Source organism: Archocentrus centrarchus, chromosome 22, assembly GCF_007364275.1.
Source record: "Archocentrus centrarchus isolate MPI-CPG fArcCen1 chromosome 22, fArcCen1, whole genome shotgun sequence".
NCBI lineage: Eukaryota > Metazoa > Chordata > Actinopteri > Cichliformes > Cichlidae > Archocentrus > Archocentrus centrarchus.
The window spans coordinates 18,339,189-18,356,979 of record NC_044367.1 but is presented as its reverse complement, the minus strand read 5'-3'; the positions used below and the strand labels follow the sequence as shown (position 1 = coordinate 18,356,979).

Sequence of the window (17,791 nt, the reverse complement as noted above, 5' to 3'; positions counted from 1 at the left end):
AGAACAGATTTAGTGGATGGGAATTAGGATATACATACTTTCTTTGTATTCCCGATAATGCTGGGAGAGAAATAAGCAATCACAATCACAAAGAAACAAGAATACAGAAAGATGAAGCTGAAACATTTATTAGATCATAATCAGTATGCCTGGACTATAGGATAGGGAAACAAAGGGAGGGTGAACAGTTCACCCAATTCTACTATTAGGGAAAACAACAGGTAAGATATATTATGAGATTATAACAGTTTTAAGAGAAAATGATTTAGCTCACAGGATTGTTCTCGCCTCTGTCGGGATCATCTCCCGGCCCACACTCCAGTCCACTTGGTGGCGATCTAAAACTAGTTTGTCAACCAACATTAAACACTAAAGAAGAAGAGCGAACACACATAGCAGTGATGGCGGCCATCAGTGTAGCTCGAAGCAGTTGTGGACTAATAAATGGCTTGAAGGTTTCCTTAAGGAGCGTGGCGCAAGTAAAGTATGGCGCAATATCTGCAACTGTTCCGCAGACGAATCTGCAGCAGGGACGCCGCTGGTACTCGGTCAGCCACCTGTCCGTTAAAGAGAGGATTGAGAAGAAGCGAGAGGCGGCGCTGCAGGGGGGAGGTCAGCAGAGGATAGAGGCACAACATAAAAGGGTAAAATCAGCTAACGCCGTCTCACACTCTTATGTTTTATATGAAGACATATTTCCTTTAATGTGGCTGCGTTTTTAAAAATACCTTATGCTTCAAATGCATTAGCAGTCGGAAGGTTGGTGTGCTAAATGTCAGGCTCGGGCTCGTTTATGTCTTTCACACTTTCTCACTGTTTCACACACAAACAAGTAACATAAAAACTGAACTTTCCGGCTTGAAAGGGTTCATTTTAATATCTTTGTAAGTACATTTGAGTAAGCTGATACTTTGCAAACTTCATTTACCTGTTTAATTATTTTTTTCAAGTTTATATATATATATATATATATATATATATATATATATACATACATACAACTTTTAAAACGTATAAAAGCACACAACACAAGAACAAACAAGTCAGTTTTAACAGACTGGCAGGTGCAATAGTTTTCTGGTCTTATTGCGTTAGGATTTCTAAAGCAAGAATAAAAGGTTAACGTTTAGAATGGGGAGGATTTGTGAGTAAGGTTAAATGATGCTGAATTGTTATTAAAGGTTAAAGTTTTTTCAGCTTTTAGTTCCCCCATTTTAGCCTTTTTAATGCATCATAATTGCATGGTCATGCCTTGTCCAGTGAAATCAGTTGACTTGGTAAGAATAGTTATGGAATCAGCAGCACTGATAATACGCCAAATAATATTTTGATAATATACTGCAATATTGTAAACCTCTGATAATTAAGCAGCTGACAGACTGTTAATGGATTAAACAAACAGAATGGCAGATTAAGGTAGCGAACTCATATAAAGGTAAAATATTGCCTTAAAGCAGCCGTACTAATGATATACTACACTTAAAACATTGACGTAAAGCTACCAGAGATTTTAAAACCATAAGTACTGCAGCATGGCTGGCAAAATTGCAATAAAATTACCATCCTCATTTGGTCCAGGGTAAGCTGACAGCCAGGGAGCGAGTGCAACTATTGCTTGACCCCGAGTCCTTTGTTGAGACGGACATGTTTGTGGAACACCGGTGCTCCGATTTTGGCATGGAGCAGGACAGAAACAAGGTAACAGGCCATGCATAAATTCCTCTGGCAGCAATATTTCTCTCATTTTGCAACAATTTAACTGAATTTTGTTTTTTCCTCTCCTAGTTCCCTGGTGACAGCGTTGTGACAGGCCGAGGTAGAATCAATGGCAGGCTCGTTTATGTTTTCAGTCAGGTATGGTGCTTATTTATTGTACAGAAAACCTACACTGTGGCAAAGCGTAGCAGCTCGACTTACTGTGATATTCTCTCTGTCCTGCTCTTTTTTGGGTTTTTTTTGTAGGACTTCACAGTGTTTGGTGGAAGTTTATCTGGAGCTCACGCACAGAAGATCTGTAAGGTATATGAATGTTTCACAGTAGCGTTAAACATCACTTTTTAATTGTGTTGTTTGTCAGCTATGAATAAGTTAGTAGCTGTGTATTTTTCTTTGTGCATCTTCTCCCCATTTTTGATGCGCCACCTTTAAATCGTTTCTGTGCTCAGATCATGGACCAGGCCATGACAGTCGGGGCTCCAGTCATCGGGCTGAACGACTCTGGAGGAGCTCGGATCCAGGAAGGAGTGGAATCTCTGGCTGGATACGCAGATATATTCCTGGTATTTAAAAAAAAAATATATATTTTTTTTAATGGCTGGAGGCATGGTGGGAAGCACATGAACTACTACTGTAGTATTTCTGACACTGTACATGTTCCTTTTTCCAGAGGAACGTGATGGCTTCAGGAGTCATCCCTCAGATCTCCCTCATCATGGGTCCATGTGCAGGAGGAGCCGTTTACTCCCCTGCTCTGACAGATTTCACCTTTATGGTTAAGGTATGGAGCAGCACAAATAAAACTGACATAGTAAACTCCAGTCTAGGTAAAAAATATTAGTTTTATGGCTTTTCAGCTGCAAGAAACATTAAAAAGTATTGAAATGTTTCCAAACTGCCATGCAAATGCTATTCTGTGTTGACAGAAGACATTAAATTATAATATGCACAGGAACATTGTGTTTGTGTGTGTATAGGACACATCATACCTGTTCATCACAGGGCCCGATGTTGTCAAGTCTGTCACCAATGAAGATGTGACTCAGGAGGAACTTGGTGGAGCCAAAACTCACACCACCGTGTCTGGTCAGACCCTTTTAGATATTTGAATGTTGAAGAGATTTGTTAAAGTTAAGCTGCAGCAGTTCCCTCTTTATCAGCATTTTGGCTTTAGGCCTGTTGCAGTTCCAGTATTGTCTTAAGCCACCCTTCATTTCTTTATATTTTGTTTCTAAGGAGACATAATTTCTTGTAATTTACTTTTTTTAGTAGTGGTCTTGAGCAATACTTCTCCAGGCTTTCTGAAGAAAAAGTTTAGGCTACTTTTTTTCACTCAACATCTGCAACTTCTTGACCCCAAGTTGTGTTGTGTCTACACATAACTGACAACTTAGCAAAGAACTTTAGGCTACTTGCATAACCCCAGTTACCCATTTTCCTTCCATCTGGTATTCCATAATACCATTTGGAAAGTGTCTGACTGGCAACAGCTTCATTTTTCAGTATGACAGTGATCCCAAACACACTGCCAATGCAGTAAAAGCATTGCTGGATAGGAAGAACACACAGTGGAACACTGACAGTCATGGATTGGCCTCCCCAGAGTGTGGCCCTCAACATTATTGAAGCAGTGTGCGATCATCTTGACAAGAGATTGAACAAAAGGCAGCCAACATCTAAAGTAGAGCTTTGAATGTCCTTCAAGAAGCCTGAAAAGCTACTGAAGACTACTTAAAGAAATTACAAGAAAGCTGCCTACCCGAGTTCATCCTGTGTTGATGAATAAAGGTGGTCATCCCACATATTGACTTTCAAGCTCATTAGAATTATACATACTACTTTTACTTTAGTTTGTTTGCACATTTAAGTAAATCACTGCACCTATTTTGGATTTTCGTAGCAAAATAGAAAGAAATGAGGGGTGGTTTAAAACTTCAGGATTTCTGCTCAAATCAGCATGTTTAACTCTGCTGAGTTTGGTCAGAGAAACTCAGAAAATGCACTTGTCTTATTGCTTATTCAAAGGTGTGGCTCACCGTGCATTTGAGAATGACATCGAGGCTTTGCTCAACCTGCGAGAGTTCTTCAATTTCCTGCCACTTAGCAATCAGGATCCCGCACCCATCAGAGAGTGCCATGACCCCAGGTAAGCCATTACCTTTTCCTTCACTGAAATAATCATGTATCATTTGCCTTTGTGACTGGTATCTCATTTGTTTTTCAGTGATCGTCTGGTACCGTCGTTGGACACCATTGTACCATTTGAGTCAACTAAAGCCTACGACATGTTGGACATAATTCAAGCAGTATGTGCACAAGCACGCACCTTCTAATGTGCCACAACATTTCCTTTTTGCGTGTATTAAAAAGCTCCCTTTCTTAATCAGATAGTAGATGAGAGGGACTTCTTCGAGATCATGCCCAACTATGCCAAAAACATTGTGGTGGGATTTGCCCGTATGAATGGACGCACTGTGGGCATTGTGGGTAATCAGCCCAAAGTGGCTTCTGGTAAGCAAAATAAGTGAACAGCCAAAAGTAAAAAAGAAAACTGAGAAGTTTTATAGTTAACTGTTATCAGCTATTCAGTCCATTGTATACTTGCCTTCTTCATCAGGTTGTTTAGACATCAACTCCTCAGTGAAGGGAGCTCGATTTGTTCGCTTCTGTGATGCTTTCAACATTCCCATCATCACCTTTGTGGATGTTCCAGGTTTCCTGCCAGGTATTCTCAAAAAACATCTTGCTGCATGTATACAGGCTGCAGTTGTGTTCATAGCCTATTTGTCATGCTGAGGTTTGTATCTTAATCAGTTGAGTTTAATAACCAGTGATCTTCTGGTGGCCCTGATGAGACTGAACAGACCACACATAGACAACCTGATAGTCCAAACTCCCATCCATTAGAACTGCTGTGATTTCTCTCAACAGGCACAGCTCAGGAGTATGGAGGCATCATCAGGCATGGAGCAAAACTGCTTTTTGCTTTCGCCGAGGCCACTGTCCCCAAAATAACGGTCATTACCAGAAAGGTAGGTGTGTGTGTGCATGCGTGCGCGCGTGTGTGTGTGCAGTTTGAGGACTAATTTTATCACTGTAGTGGGATTTGGTTGTGGCTGAAGCTGAGAGGTTTCTCTTGCACATCTGCTTTAGCATTATGCTCATGTTGCATAAGGTGCTGCCTACGAAAAGCACCTGTTGCTGCTAACAAACATTTAGCGAAATGAAACTGCCGCGTTAAATTGTGAAAAGTGATTATAACTCAACCCTCCCAGTGGGTTCTTCGGAATAAAAGCCTCTGTAATATTTTTTTTTTACTGGAATCCTTTGCCTGAATCAACTACAGAAAGTGTTAACTTAGCATTGATTCTTTTATGTCTACATTCACCTATTGCCTGAAAACACTGCTGCTGAATTAATCTTTTTACTTTTCTTGGCATCCCAGGCTTATGGAGGAGCCTATGATGTGATGAGCTCCAAACACTTGAGAGGAGATGTGAACTACGCCTGGCCTACAGCTGAGGTCGCTGTCATGGGTGCCAAGGTATACATTACCCCTAGTCTTTCAGTTTGTTCCTTTCTCTCTGCTTCCTTTATTTTAAGTGTTAACTGTTTTGGGGTTTTTGTCTCTTTTAATTTTCTCAGGGTGCCGTTCAAATTATCTTCAGAGGAAAGGAGAACCAGGCTGAAGCAGAGGCTGAATATGTGGAGAAGTTTGCTAACCCTTTCCCAGCTGCTGTCAGAGGTAAACCTGCTTTCGAGGAAACCGACATACCAAAAATCACAGTTCCTGATCCCTGCTTTTTATTTGTCTGCTTATAGCATAACACCTACATACCTACATCTTAGTCTGACTGTGCTTGTTTTAGGTTTTGTGGATGACATCATCAAGCCAGCAACAACTCGCAAGAAGATCTGCCAAGATTTAGCGGTGCTAGCCAGCAAGAAGCAGGTTAACCCCTGGAAGAAGCACGCCAACATTCCTCTGTGAAAAGCTTCTCCACATTAAAACTATCGAAAGGCACTTGTATTGATTCTACATTTCAAATGAAATGGGGCTTTTTGCAGACAGCAGGTTAACAAACTCAGTTTTCCCTGCTTTCTCTCAGTCCCCTGCAGTGGTACCTCATGACTTTGGGAGCCTGTCTGGTAGATGCTAGTTTTACCACTCCACTGAAAGCAGAAAGTAAAGATCACTCCTGATTTCTATTAACTGTCATTTTTTTTGTATTTGGAGGAACTACCAGTACCCCCTCAACAAATTCAGGCTGTGTATCTTTACTTCTTTATCACTGATATGCAAGATGTTTATATGAATCCCTAAAAAAAAAACTGAAATAAATGACCCCAGTGTCACACAGTGGCCACATTGGCGACTACTGTTGATATGACTGTATTTGAAAGGGCAGAGTTTTTAGTTTTAGCAGAAATTGTGAACATACCCAAGTCTGTTATGTGCAATGTTTTCAGAGTTGTTCATATACTTCCGTTTTTTAACACTTGCAGCATTTGATGTCCTCCATCAAGTGCTGCAAGTGCCTTTAGGTCAAGAAAAGTCCTTCTTACCACCAGGAACTGTGCCTTTTTTTTTTCTGTGGCAGGCCCTGTGCTGTCATCTGTAAAATAAATCATGGCCTCAGTATCCTGTGTATTTTTACTTTGGGAAACGTGACTTTTGAAACAAACACGCAGCAGCACATCAGGTAGAATCTCAGATCTGGCAGCCAAGATGGCGCTTGTGTATTTTCATGGTATAAGAGTATAAGAATGGGAACAGTTCAAATGGTCTCGCAGTGGCAAAGGATGTGAGATGGGCATAAAGTGGACTACAAATGTAAAATTATTGGACCACACCTCTTAACCACTGTTTTTGTGGGCTTTGGCCCGGGCCTCTTGGTTCCAGTGAAGGAGAATCTTAGTGCTTCGGCTTGCCAAGACGTTTTGGACAATTCAATGCTTCCAACGTTATGGGAACAGTTTGGGGGGGGGGGGTCTTTTCTCCTCCAGCATGACGACTATGCCGCACTGCACAAAGCAAAGTCCATAAAGGCATAATTTGGATGGATCTGGTATGGAAGAACATAACTGGCCTGCACAGAGCACTGACCTCAACCCCATCAAACACCTTTAGCTTGACCTATAATGGATACTGTGAGCCAGGACATCTTAACATTGAGATCTCACAAATGCGCTTCTGGATGATTTGGCAAAAAGTTAATGTGTCAGTGGCCTAAGACCTCTTGTCTATATAATGTACCTTTGGCTAGTCTCTGTATATTCAGAGGTACTCCTATTATATAGCTACAAAACTGGGACACTAACAAAGGGTTAAAATACTCTTAAAAAAAAACATTCATATTATGGTGTTAAGATTATCTACCTGCTGTTTTATGTCAAGAATGAGTTGATCAACAAACACCAGTCCATAAATCGATTACAGATTTTATTTTATTAAAAAGAATTTAAGTTCACAGAAAAAAAACAAAAACAAAACAGGCTTTTGGAGTATTTTGGGGCAAATGATGTCAACTGCACTGCAGAAAAGATCCAATTGTCTGATATTTACAGGACTGCAAACCAGCCAGTGAATAAAGACTGTAAATATTGAACCAACAGAGGGGGAATAAAAGGCATGGCTGAACACATTCAAACAAATCTGTCAGACATAAAGATCCATCACTGCACTGGATATGAACAACAAATCTTCCATCTTCTAAATCCCGTAACACTGATTGCAGGTAGAGAAACATTTTTTACCTGCAAATTGAACAAACTGAAGAGATAATCTGCCGTAATACTGAACTGTGAAACGATTACAATCAGACCTACAGTGTGTGGAAGCTGGTATCATTGGTAACTGTTGGATATGACTTACAGGTGTGGAGGGGAGGGGCTATAATATACTTTTAAGTATGTAGGCCACAATTTGGCAACAAACAAGATACATATTCAAGAAAAAGCTGTACAAACATCAGACAAAAACAAAAACACACTTGATTTAAAACTTTAGTACTAAAGCTACAGAATTGAAAATATGTTTGTCTTTTTTTTTTTTTTTTACTTTTTTTATTAGTTCAAAAAGCCGTTATTTGGGAGGGGAAGGGTGTGTGCAGAAGATCTGAGACGGCTGGGGTTCTCTCCGCGGTCTGTCAGATGTGCATTTTTGCCGTTAAATAACACCACTCTCTTTGCTTTGACGCCACATGCACACGACAGCTGCATCACGTCCTCCAGGTCGATGTACAGCTGTTAACCTCTGTGTGCATGTGCCACTATTTAACCACTGTCACCACCAACACTTCACACGCATTATCATCACACATCAGCACCAACACATACGACGACTCAGAGATGGCAGAGAGAGGAGACAGGTCAGTGGGTGGTATTAAGAGCAAAGATATAGAACATTTAGTTGGATTTAAGATGGATTGAAGTGCAACACCAAAAGAAGGGGGGGGGGAGGACTGTACAGAGTGTCACGCTGCTGACCGGGAGCCGAATCAAACAACTGTACATGTGTGTAACAGAGGGTGCTGTAAAAACTGCGAGTACTCGTCGGCTGGCTGCATGATTGTGCAGCCAGGGCGCCATCAGAAGTACTGCTAACAAGAGCTAAACCAACAGGCTGAAGAGGAAGAAGAGGAAGAATACAAGCAGGACAAAGCTCTTGAATAGTTCAGACTAGACTGTGGATCCTCCGATCCGCCTTACAGAAGAGGGCGGATCCTTGCCTGCAGGTGAGATCCTGCAGTTTTGGGAGCCGTCAGAAGATCCACTTGAAAAACATCCTTCCATCATGTCTTAGAGAGAAAGAAAAGTACTTCAACAATGATTTTTTTTCTTCGTCTTATGAGTCTGATTGGCAGGTGATCTGGGCTAGATGTTCCAAAACCTTCCTCTTCTGTTTAGTCCTGATTAGGATCCAGATCTCAGGATCATTCCCAGTTTCCAGATCAGAACATAGGCATGCTGAATCCCTGGAACAATGAAGAGGAGAGAGAAAGTCACAAACTCCTCCAAAAAAACGTACATCCTCGCCATAAAAAGTGTTACAGTGTTTCTTCTTTTACCACTAGGTGTGTGTGTATGTAACAGAATATCGACCTTTTGTCTTTGTTGTTTTCTTGCATCCTTGTTTATTATTTATTTATTCATTTGTTGGTTTATTTTTGACTACTGTTGCATTTTTCCCTGACAGAATCTTCCTAAAGAGATTATTAAAATTGAATCTAAAGTTCATTTATTATCTTTTTATATGGCTGCTCCCCTCAGGGGTCACCACAGCAGACCATCTGCCTCCATCTCACCCTGTCCCCTAGTATCCTTCTCTATCACACCAGCCCTCTTCGTGTCCTCCTTCAATACATCCATGAATTTTCCCTGAGGTCTTCCTCTTTTCCTCCTACCTGGCAGCTCCATCTTCAACATTCTTTGTCCAATATATTCACTATATCTGTGAAGCTGACAACTTCTGAAAATTTGTTGACAAGTGTAATGTCAGAGAAATTACTTCTTTAAATTGGTCTTTCTGTGCTTTTGAATTATTAATTTTGCCTCCAGTTTTTTATTACCTTTATTCTAACTTATTACTGCATTATTTTGTTCAGTTTTCTTTTCTACACACAGCACAAGTTGGCAAACCTTCACTTACCGACTCGTCTTCAATCATCGCTGCAGAATCAAAGAAGTCCGGTCTTAATTCCGCCCTTTCACGTCTGTTCCTTGAAGGTGGCTGTAAAAGGTAGAATGGTTCGTAAAAAGCCAGGAGGGACCCAGAATTAAAAAGAACATCAGAAAACAATAGCTGTAAATGTGGCATGAACTGAATTCGCAGTTTATAACTACTGACCAGGTCGATCACCATGGTGTCTTCAAACTCCTCGTTCATGTCCTCCAGCTGGCCCCGCGATGACATCATCACATCCTCAAAGATCGGCTCTGCATCATCCTCCATCAGCCCACGCCTGAAAGGGAATGCCAGTTTATCATTTCTTGGTTATTGTGTCGTTTAGGATGGACAAAAGTCTGTCTTCACATTATGCTTTAGGTTTACAAGTGAAACACGCTTACACAGTCTGCCGGACACCCTGATTGCTGCGAGACTTGATGTAGTTCATGCCCGTTCGGTCCTTCCTATTCACCTCCTCCATCTTCTGCTGGCCAAGCCACGACATCTGCATCTGAGGACTGAAGACAAACAGAGACACACATCAGTTAGTTCAGTATGCAGTACTGGACTTTAGGACAGTATGTGCATAAACCCACTTGTGTACGTAGTCGTTCTCTGATCCGGGCTCTGAGTCTGGGTCAGGCATGTGTTCTGCTGGTCTGTTCTCTCTGAGGACTGTTGAGGTGAGCTGAGGAGTCTGAAGTGCCCCCGGTGTCTGTAGGGTGTCATTACGCATCATCCACGAGCCCTCCACGCTACTCTCCTCTAAAAAAGAGTAAGTTCTGTTTCAGCACCATGATTAAATAACTGTGAACACATCTCTTCTTCTGTAACAGATGACAATTCAGTCAGGCCAACCCAAAAATAATAAAACAAACAAAAAAAACCCTCAGGTAATTCTTTAGCTCTGCTCACCCTCAATACGTTTCTTGTGGAGTGGCGGTCGCCCCTTCTTGCTGCGCACTGAGCCGGTCTTGCTGCTGGAGCCCGACGTAACAGACATATGGTCCTCATCTCCTCCTGTCAGCAGGCTGTTTCTGTAGGAAATCAGCGGTAGCCACACATCCTCCCGGCGTTCTGACATCGACTCTGACATGAACTTCTCCAGGTACGAGTGGCTGTGGACACATGCAGCATTTTATAGCACTATTACCTTTTTTTAAAATAATAAAATAAGCTGGAGTATTAGTGGCTTTATAGTGTAGCAGTTTGATCCCAGGAGGAGACATAAATCCCTTTAGGGTTGCATCAGAAAGGGCACGCAGCATTAAAACGTTGCCAAATCAAACATGTGGATTTACCTGCTGCGGAGACCCTTTGTGAATAAGGGAGCAGCCAAAAGTAGCTATATATAAGCTGGAGTATTAGCTGATGAAAAACTGCATAGGAGTACTTACACTGTCTTTTTGTCCTGACGAATTAATTTGGAGGAGAATTCACTCAGGACCTCCAGGAAGGCCAAGTTTATAGGAGGAAACTCTGGTCCTCGAGGATTCTGGTACTTAAATGCAAACTCTATTCCATCCCTGATACAATGGAGAAGAGAGAAAAACAGAAACAATGAAAGACAGCAATAAAGGCAGCAACACAAAGTGACATAAAGAGAACAGCTTCAAGCAGCTGTATACAATAAAGACAATCTCAGCCGATCATTATTAATTATTAACTCAATAGATTTTATTTCATTTTTTAAAATTTACTTTTCCATTTAAACCAGTCTCCCTTATGTCTGCTTTAGACTTCATCAGCATTAAAACAACTCAGGCAATTTAAATCTAAACTGACCGGCTGTACTACTTATTTTTGAAAATGGCCTGTAAAGGTTTATTTCACATTTGTTCTCAATCTTCAATAACTTGTCAAAAAAATCTCATTAAACATCTTCAACATGCAAGAACAAATCAAAAATATTGACATTTTAATATAGAGACTTAACAGAGAGCAAGAAGCCAGTTTTTAGAGATACCACAATGCTCATGAACTTACTTGTGTAGTGTGGCAACAGCCTCTCTGGTCTTGATCTGATCCAGGCCAAAGGTGAGGGCAAAGCGTCGGGCCAGCTCCTTGATGCCACTCACATGAGAAGACGTTCGGTCCAGGTTGGGACCCTGATCCTGCAACAGCTCATTGAACAGCTGCAACACACACACACACACACACACACACACACACACACACACACACACACACACACACACACACACACACACACACACACACACACACACATAGGTGTTAGTGGGTGTGTCCAGGAGAGCACTCGTAACTTAAGAAGTACAAGACAGGAAGCTGTGTACTAGCACCACAACCCTCTCACCTGCTGCAGACTGAGGATGAGTGTCTTGGCACAGAGGATTTTGTCGGTCTGTCTGGTTTTACTGAGAGTCTCCTTGATGATGTCACCATAGTCATTATAATACTGAGGCAGAGAAAGGAAAGTGTTAAATTAAACACTGAATTAAAGCACCGAATCTCACATCACACACAAAATTTCAGTCAAAGCTAAATTTAGAATGATTAAAAACTGTTTTTTCTATCTCACACCCATCGATTTTCTTCATGATAAATCAGCTATACTGTAGTCTCAGAAGCAGTCACATTAATATCACAAACCTAAAATACCTGACCTAACCTAACACTGTCATAGAGGAATAACATTACTGTTAGTACTGAAATTGCTCTACTGGCTATATTTATGCATACTTTTTCAATGTCAAGTTTTATATCAGTTACAGAAGACACACACCTTCATATAGTGTTTGAATATGTCGGCAGCAGCAGGCATGTCTACAATGTCATAGATGATGAGTTTACAGAAAGCTGCTAGAAGGTTTCTTCTCTTGTGGAGAGCCTCGATCTTATTGGCCTCATCCTCCTCATCTCCCTCTACAAGCACAAAGACAGTAATGGTCAAAGATGTCAAAAGCTCTCACATGTTTTTATTTACTCTCTCAACCTTAAGCAATTCTTAAAGAAAAACTCTTGGCTATTAAACAGGCCATAACATGATCCAGTCTAACGTTGCTCTCACCCATGCTCTGGCTCTCATCATCCTGGTCAATGAAAACATGGTCTAAGACGAAGTTTAGCAGCTCATTTTGCAGGGTGCTGTCTGGGTTAAACACCAGGGGCTGGAGGCCCTCTCTGCCACCAGAAATCAGCTGGTGACTGAAGATCATCAGCAGGTCGCAGAGAAGCATGAATGCCTAAACAAGATGCAACAACGCTGTCACGATTTGTCACAAAAGTGATCATTTTAAAGCCAAACTAAAGAAACATTTGTAGTGATAACAGAAAACATGAATCCTTTACATGAATCAATATACATTTCATTTTCCTTGCATCATATCAGTCAACAAAAAAAAAATCTTGTGTTACTCACTGCACAGCAACATCTGTTACCTGTTCTTTAACCGGTGTGTTGACATTAGACAGGCACTGCTGGCACACAGCCAGGAAAGACTTTACCACTCGCCTGAGAGCCACCAGGTCATCCTGAATACATACATACACACACATGCAGATAATTAGCCAAAATAATGAGCACTTAAGTGAAAGTCATTACTAAACAGCTGTCAGTCAAACTAGTTGTCTGTGCACTGCTAACCGCATAAATGAAGAAACCGAATGAATAACAATTTAGAAACACTTTTGATAGTAAATACATTTAGCACTGTTTTTAAAAAATGCTCCCAATAAGTTATATCCTGTAAGGGGATCTGAAGCCTTTGTTTAAAGTGTAAAATGAGACAGACTTGGGCTGAATCCTGAAACTAGGGCTGCCTGACAGCGAGATAGATTTCTACATCAAGCTGCCCTGCTCCTCAGAAATACAGATAAGCTCCTGTCCCTCTGGACCACTGATGCTCAGACATGGCAGTATTCACTCTGAGCCCCTGACCAACAAGAAAACTGAGCTCCGAGCGTGCTGTGTTAAAGCTCTGTTTGCGAGGCCAGTTGAGCACCTTGCTGGGAACCCCCTCTGTGATCTTGACCAGCTGCCACAGGATGGAGTAGTGGGAGCACTGCAGGGCTTGGACAGCTATCTGCTCTGGCATGGAGCCCTGCTCGATGCCCGCCTTCAGCAGCCGGTAACAATTCCCGAACAAATCCCATCTTGTCAAATCATGGGCACTGAAACAGAAAACAGGAGAAAAGCACACGCTGAAATTATCACATTTATTTAGTGAAAGATTTCTTCCAATACAACTCTGATGAATGAATAACAGAGTACTCTTACAAGCAAAAAATGTAAACACAGTGGCTAGCAATGGAGTTACAGTTAAGATTTACTGCTTTTCTTCAATTGATATTTTTTGGCCAATATAAACAGATTAATCAACAATAAACCCAAGCAGTTTCATCTCAAAACAAGCTGCAGCTCATACTTGTGGAAGGCTGTGAGTCGCTTGAGTGTAGACAATACATTGTAGATATCGTCATCGTCTGCTTCCTCGGCCTGAAATAACAAACATCTATTAGTATACAAGACTCAAATAGGCATAAGGTACCTGATTTGAATCAAACCAGAGACTCTGGTTATATAGTATGCATCTCAACTACTGGGAAGCAAGGACACCACAATTTCTAATAGTCTACCCAGCCAGCTACTTTGTCTGTGATACCTCTTGCAGCAGCTCTTCAACCGAGTGTGCAAATCGATCGGTCATCTCATCAATTAGCTGCGATCGGGCGATGTCCACACGGTTCATGATGGTGTACTCTTCAGAGCAGAGGATGCTGTATGTCTTGCTGCAGGCCTCAAGCACATCCGTCTCTATGTGCTTCTCCACAACCAGACGGATCTGCTTTAGTAAGGCGTCCAAGTGCTTTTCCATGCGCCCAGCGCTGTACACATCCAGGTCAAAGTACTGGGGGATTTGCAGCAGATTGGCTACCTTCTCAGAGTCTGCCTGGTACTTTGGGCAAAGTGATAGAGAGATGAGAATTAAATAAAGACAACATAAAATTTATAGCATACAGGAAAAAGTTACAGTAGCACAGAGGGACCAAAGAGAAAGAAAGACCAATCAATCAGCATGTGAAGGTTTGCTTCTTTTTCTCAGTAAAATAGTGAGTCACTTTTTAGATATAAAGCCCGCAGACTTGAGGGGTCGAGGGGGTAAAATACTCAGTAGCAATTCTCACAAGTACACAAGCAGATCATTTATTTTGACAAACTGATCAGTCTTCTAGCCAAGTCATTTATCACTGGCCTCTCCCTTGACAGCCATGGGCAGGCTAAGAAAAGCCTTACCTTGGACAACAGCATGGGCAAAGCCATGATGAAGTGCTCTGTCAGTTTGTTCTTATCGTCTATCTGGGTCTTCCTCTCCTTTGCTGTCAGCACCTGGACCAAAAAAAAAAAGAAAGAAAAAGATTCTTTCACTGGGAACAAAAACTGGATTGTTTTTTTTGCCTTTCTTAATATGACCAGAAAAGTTACTACTACTTCTGTCTTTTACCCATAACATATTCAGGAAGTCTGTGTCTTGCTAAAATACATGCTTGCTGGAGTTTTAGAGATATATGCACATAATTACATAATACAGTCCTGTGAAAAACTTAATCCACCTTATGATTCAACAGCTCATAGAACCACCTTTTGCAGCAATTACCTGAGTTTTATCTCTCACACTGTAGTGGATGAATTTTAGCCCACTCTTCTTTAAAATCTATGTTTAGTTCAATTAAATTTGTGGGCATTTATTAATAAAAAGGTCTCTTAAGGTCCCACCACAGCATTTCAATCAGGCGGAGGTCTGGGACTTTGGGCCACCTGTTCTGTCATCTTTTCTCTAAAGATTTCACCTCCTTCTCAACTCCAACAATTCAAAGTGAATGGTGTGTTTACTGCATATGATGTGTGTATATTTCACACACCCGTTTGCCAGTGCCTCTGCCAACAGGTGGGTGTGCCTCTGCTGCCTGTCGGATGGTGCACACCATCAGCTCTATGAGCGCACTCTCCTGCCTGTCGGACAACACTACAGGGCAAAACCAAAGAAGTTTGAGCAAAGGAGAGAGAAAGACAGAGACACAGAAAGAACCAAAGGGAAGCCGAGTGACAGCAAAGGTTAGAAACAGAGAAAGGGATTAAGAGAGAGAAGAGTTTCAGAGAACAAGATTTTATTACATAATTTCGTCTTGCTGGTTCTCAGCAGTTGTATCAGATGCAATTTAGCTTCTCCCAAAGGGAATGAGATCAGTGTGTAATAGTGTGCCTTACTTTCTTCTCCCTGTACAGGCTCCTCCAGCAGCAGTTCAGTCATACACTCCCAGTCTTTCAGCAGCTCTTGAGAACTTTCCCACAGAGAGTCGACAAGGTAAGCTGCATGCTCATGGAGCTACATACAAAAAAACACATCGAAAGACACTTGAAGGTACATGAAGGTTTAAGAAGTACTGTGGAAAATCTGCAGCAATCATTCTGGAACTACAGCACAGACGGAGAAAGGCTTCAGATCAAAAGTGCTTTCTATAACAGAAAGCAAATAAAATGTTATCACCCAACTGAGTCATTTACTCGCTCTGTCAAGCTGGACAGGTGCAGCATGATGAGTCAAATTGTAATTTTACTATACTAATATTTACAGGGTTTCCAACCACACAGATGTGCATGCTTTATTGTTTACTACACCTCACTACATAGAAGGACTTTGTGATTGTGTGCCTAACATCTAAAACACACAGTATGTTCATAAAATGTTATTAAAAGTGTTACCTCACTCTCCAAAAAGAAGAGTACCAGCATACGGATGAGATTCCCATTGGGACTGCTCCTCCCTCTGCGTTTAGCCAGCGCTTCTTCAGCCTGTGGGTCATGGCGGCTGAATAATCTGACAGCGAGCGAGAAACAGACAGAATAAGTGTTTTACAAATGGAAAACTAACAATGTTACTAAACCTTAAATGAGATAATATGAATACATCATCATGGAATGAAAAGTGACTTCTATAATACAGACACATTTTCAAGCCAAATGTGCTTCAAGCTAAATGAAAACGATGTCCTAATTAGACTCACTTTCTGTGAAGAAACTCCCCAGCAGCAACGGCCACTGGCCGGTGAGCAGAGTACACCAGGTGGTACACATTCTCACAGTCCTCATTGGACAAAGCATCTTCACTGCCCCTGCAGCAGACAATTTGCACTGAGGTTTAACAAGGTTAAATCAACCCGAGTGAGTTGTGAGAACAAGATTAAACACTGCAAATAAATGAAAACACCCAAGGGTTGAAAACAATGAACAAAATTTATTATAAATAAAAGGGAAACATGAGTCAGTGAAGAGCCCCCTTTCACATTAAACTACCCAATACATTTGTGAGTAAAACTGTGATCATGTCTACAACTGATGTGACTCAGAACTGATTTCAGAACAACTGCAGTTAAGCTCTAGTTGACAAAAAACTGCCTGATGTCTAACTCAAGTGTTCAGTACATGCCACTCCTAGTCTTAAGCATTGTGTCTGTAATGCTGACTAGAATCTTTATCATTAATGGCCATTATGAACAAATTTCATATGTAGGCATGCAAAAAAAACGAGAGAAAGGTCAAAGCTACTCACTGCAGGATAAGTGTGACCAATCTAATGGCCTCTACAGCCACGTCGTACTCCTTATCCAGTGTCATTGATACTATTCGGTCCTGCCAAAACAGATAAAGTTGAGCAGAGAAACAACTGCAGAGAACTAGAATAAATAAGGAGAAACAAAACAGAATTCAGAAAACTAAAAAAAAAATCCAAACACTGCTCATTCCTGCTGTTAAGTTTTATGAAAGCAGTTTGAGTTCTCATCGCTGGTGTTACCTTGAAGCGATTGGTGAAAAGCTCTAGTTTGGGGAATAGTTCTCGGTTTGTGTACAGGTTCTGCAGAGCCTTCAGGCACTTCAGACGCACCTCTCCTTGCTGGGGAAAAAAACCCGAAAAAAAACATTCAAGCTAAGCAAACATCTTAAGTGAAATCCTGCTGTGGTGGGCTGAAGCTCTACCATTCTGTATTTATGCAAATATTGTTCAGGTCCTTACATTAATTCCATAGTGGTATACAAAAATATCAGCCAATGATTAAAGAAAAACTCAAGTATTTGTGTAATAGTGTTCTTACTCTATCGTGTAGTGTCCAACCAACATATTTTAGGTAACTATCATTAAGAAATGCATCGCTGTACATCTTCATCCACACTCCGATTTCCTCAATACAGATGGCTCGAATCTCAGCGATCGCATCCCTAGGAGATAAGAAAAACACAATCACTAAAAATATTTGAATTATTATTCTTATATCATCACCAGTAAGCAAGGTCACATTTAGAGAGCGTACCTGTAACGATGCACAAAGATGCCCTTGAAGATGGAGTTCATCATGTTCTCTATTTCATCCTGGTTTTCCTGAAGCTGT

The 17,791-nt window shown here is 41.2% G+C and overlaps 2 protein-coding genes across 4 annotated transcripts in view; one reads left to right on the top strand and one right to left on the bottom strand.

Moving 5' to 3' along the window:
• Positions 1-386: 386 nt before the first annotated feature.
• On the top strand, positions 387-6,358 carry pccb (propionyl-CoA carboxylase subunit beta). Its single transcript, XM_030718681.1, has 15 exons — positions 387-644; positions 1,579-1,698; positions 1,786-1,854; positions 1,963-2,019; positions 2,166-2,279; positions 2,387-2,497; positions 2,694-2,802; positions 3,742-3,862; positions 3,941-4,022; positions 4,104-4,227; positions 4,334-4,441; positions 4,648-4,748; positions 5,162-5,260; positions 5,362-5,461; positions 5,586-6,358. Exons 1-15 carry the CDS (start codon positions 402-404, stop codon positions 5,705-5,707), a joined length of 1,680 nt encoding a protein of 559 aa, XP_030574541.1. The 5' UTR covers positions 387-401; the 3' UTR covers positions 5,708-6,358.
• Positions 6,359-7,765: 1,407 nt separating this feature from the next.
• stag1a (STAG1 cohesin complex component a) overlaps positions 7,766-17,791 on the bottom strand; it is a 44,662-nt gene continuing 34,636 nt past the window's right edge. For all 3 annotated transcript variants that reach the window (XM_030718675.1, XM_030718674.1, XM_030718677.1), the window contains 24 exons: positions 17,714-17,787; positions 17,498-17,621; positions 17,200-17,298; positions 16,957-17,036; positions 16,412-16,519; positions 16,110-16,224; positions 15,615-15,732; positions 15,269-15,372; positions 14,643-14,735; positions 14,011-14,304; positions 13,774-13,844; positions 13,351-13,519; positions 12,788-12,880; positions 12,417-12,591; positions 12,132-12,271; positions 11,703-11,804; positions 11,372-11,520; positions 10,783-10,911; positions 10,301-10,503; positions 9,982-10,150; positions 9,787-9,903; positions 9,566-9,680; positions 9,368-9,448; positions 7,766-8,693 (listed from right to left, as the gene is read on the bottom strand). In XM_030718675.1, the coding sequence (XP_030574535.1) occupies positions 8,670-8,693; positions 9,368-9,448; positions 9,566-9,680; positions 9,787-9,903; positions 9,982-10,150; positions 10,301-10,503; positions 10,783-10,911; positions 11,372-11,520; positions 11,703-11,804; positions 12,132-12,271; positions 12,417-12,591; positions 12,788-12,880; positions 13,351-13,519; positions 13,774-13,844; positions 14,011-14,304; positions 14,643-14,735; positions 15,269-15,372; positions 15,615-15,732; positions 16,110-16,224; positions 16,412-16,519; positions 16,957-17,036; positions 17,200-17,298; positions 17,498-17,621; positions 17,714-17,787 (2,946 nt within the window). In that variant the 3' untranslated portion in view covers positions 7,766-8,669. The remainder of the gene's footprint in view (positions 8,694-9,367; positions 9,449-9,565; positions 9,681-9,786; positions 9,904-9,981; positions 10,151-10,300; positions 10,504-10,782; positions 10,912-11,371; positions 11,521-11,702; positions 11,805-12,131; positions 12,272-12,416; positions 12,592-12,787; positions 12,881-13,350; positions 13,520-13,773; positions 13,845-14,010; positions 14,305-14,642; positions 14,736-15,268; positions 15,373-15,614; positions 15,733-16,109; positions 16,225-16,411; positions 16,520-16,956; positions 17,037-17,199; positions 17,299-17,497; positions 17,622-17,713; positions 17,788-17,791) is intronic.